Source organism: Sinocyclocheilus rhinocerous, unplaced genomic scaffold, assembly GCF_001515625.1.
Source record: "Sinocyclocheilus rhinocerous isolate Xijiao unplaced genomic scaffold, SAMN03320098_v1.1 scaffold90, whole genome shotgun sequence".
In the NCBI taxonomy this organism is placed as follows: domain Eukaryota; kingdom Metazoa; phylum Chordata; class Actinopteri; order Cypriniformes; family Cyprinidae; genus Sinocyclocheilus; species Sinocyclocheilus rhinocerous.
In genome coordinates, this window is record NW_015657969.1 from 455,464 (window position 1) to 458,035 (window position 2,572).

General features: G+C 36.6%; 1 protein-coding gene across 3 annotated transcripts in view; it reads right to left on the minus strand.

Annotated features, from left to right (window-relative positions):
* Positions 1–13: 13 nt before the first annotated feature.
* Positions 14–2,572, minus strand: part of LOC107721915 (transferrin receptor protein 1-like) — a 15,195-nt gene continuing 12,636 nt past the window's right edge. For all 3 annotated transcript variants that reach the window (XM_016530132.1, XM_016530133.1, XM_016530134.1), the window contains 5 exons: positions 1,476–1,605; positions 1,281–1,371; positions 811–1,044; positions 575–724; positions 14–474 (listed from right to left, as the gene is read on the minus strand). In XM_016530132.1, the coding sequence (XP_016385618.1) occupies positions 232–474; positions 575–724; positions 811–1,044; positions 1,281–1,371; positions 1,476–1,605 (848 nt within the window). In that variant the 3' untranslated portion in view covers positions 14–231. The remainder of the gene's footprint in view (positions 475–574; positions 725–810; positions 1,045–1,280; positions 1,372–1,475; positions 1,606–2,572) is intronic.

Consider the following 2,572-nt stretch of genomic DNA (forward strand, 5'->3'; position numbering starts at 1 on the left):
TATATATATATATATATAATGCAATAAGAAATATATCTATAACCATCTCACTATAGTTCTTAATATGAGCACTTACACAGTTTAATTTAAAGCTGTCACATCAGAAACTTTGAAGATATGCTTGGTCAAAATTCATTGTTTCAAATAAATTCAGATCTACTTCATAGTGACAGGATTATATTTGTGTATCTAGAAACATTTTCAAGTTGGTTGATGCAACAGTGAAAAACGCTATATCTCGTTGTCCAAGGACCAGATATCTCCAGCCAGGTCATTGGCACAGCCCTGGATGGTCCAGGTGAGTAGAGCGAACTTGTTTAGGACCTGGTCTATGTCGAAGCTTGTCTTATTTTCATGTACATCACCCAAGTACTTTTCCAGGTCTGTGGCGGTTTGCCACCCATTACCAAGGAAAATGTGGCGGAACGGGACATCTCTCAAAGAGACGTAAGGAGAGAGAAAATTATGCTCCACCTTAAAAGAGGAAGAAAACAACTAAAACATGAGAACCTGGCCAATATGTATTGAGCAATGATACAAGATGAGCCTAGAAAGACCAAGAGAATAACTTCACCTTCATTATGCGGTTATTGATTATGCGACACATCTCCATATCATTCAGGTCGGTATTCCCTATGTCAGTAATTAGGGAGGCTGCGGCACAACTGTAGGAGCTCTTTGCAGCATTCAGCCACTTCGTTGACAAAGACTCAGTTTTATTGACCTGTTAAAATAACATTGAGAAACAGTTAAGTTAGATTTTGTTTTTTTTAATTGCAAAAACATAATTCATATGACAAAAAGCATTACCTTGTTACTTTTGAGAGCGTCAACGCGCTGGATGATGGCGCTCACACGGTTTGTGATGTCATCAGAATACTTGGTAACATCTAGTCTGAGGATCTGGTCATGGACGAGCCGGAGGGCCATTTGCCCAGCAACCTGAGCAGCAAGCACCGACAACTCAACCACTTTCTGATTGGTGACGCTGTCTAGGTGAGCTTTATCATCCAGATTTGTTCCAAAATACTCTTTAGCAGAGGCCTGGTGGAAGAACATCATAAAATGAGTATGCAAACATTTGGATGACTCCTTGTATAAGACACTTATGAATAGAGCAACATTTTGAGCTGTCAGTCTCGTAAAACCCTTGAGCTTGAATGATAAGAAAATGGCTTGTGGAGTATAAGTAAGGGTCTGAATGCATGATTATAAGCATTCATTTTTTTAATCACATTATTTTCATTTTAATTAAACTGACAGGCAGATGAAACACTTACCGGAGGAGAGACAAAACTGAAAGACACGGATGGGATTCCAGACATGGCCAGAAAAGGATATGCACTATCATCCATCTGCATGGTTTTCAGACTGAGCACGAAAACAGATTCATGTGCATCATATCACCGCAGAAACAATCATGATTATATTGATATTTCCATCATTAAAACACAAATCAAAGCAGATTTACTCACAGTGGTGAAAGAACACCACCATAACTCTGTAGAAGGCCTGAATTTGACCCAGGGCTTTTGACCTTTCCCAGGGTCTTCTGCAGAAGGGTGTACAACAAAGGACTTGCAGAAGCTCTAAAGGAACCCGCACCTGTAGATTAAAGAGAAACACATAAGATTTTCAAAGAATAGGGAGAAAAGTAGGAAATGGGAGTGGAAATGGAATGAGTGGAAACTCAAACTTGAGCACCACTAAATGAGCACCACCAAATTTCCCCAGGTGCACAGGCACTAATATGTACTTTTGTTAATGCAAACACAACAGATTTAAATGTAATTTTAAAATGAAGGAATTAAGATAGAATTACATTAATAGTGTATAAGATTCAAACAATAATAATAATAATAATTAAAAATATAGCCAGAAACATCGATCATCAGGGGGCTGTTTCATAAAACAAGTTTACCAAATAAGCCAGGCTTATTTCAGTTAGTCTGACTTATTTTCAATTGATTTGGTTTCATAAAGCAAAATTACCATAGCTCAAGCTCAGTCACTGTGGCAGCTTATGCTGGGAAACTAACCTGGTCTGGAGCAGGCTAACTGTCAGGCTAAGCTGAGTTCCTCTAACACTGACCAATAGGAACGCATTGATATTACCACTGACTCTCTCAAATACAATTAGTTGACTTTATTATTAGTCCAAAAACAAAAGTATACAGAAAATGCAACTTAAATAATCAAATAAATAAAAAATAGGCTACAACCAACTATATTTAATGTATTGTGCCCAAAATGTAACGACATTTTTTTTTCTTTTTTAAAGATATATGAAAATATTTTAACATGGTTGCTACTTGCACATTCAGTTGATCAGCAGTTTTTAGCCATGCAGCCTTTCTCTCAGGTTTTATGACAGCTGTACCTTTTATGGTTATTACTAGAACATTAAACATTACAATCTAAAATTGTTCTTTAAAGCATTAAAAACACTAAATTAAAAGTTAAAACCACTGAATTAAAGAAAATAATAATAGAAATGCGACTACATTTTAACTGATAAGAGGAACACACATTAACTCATTTGAGATAGTAGGGCTGTATTAGCAGCTTACAT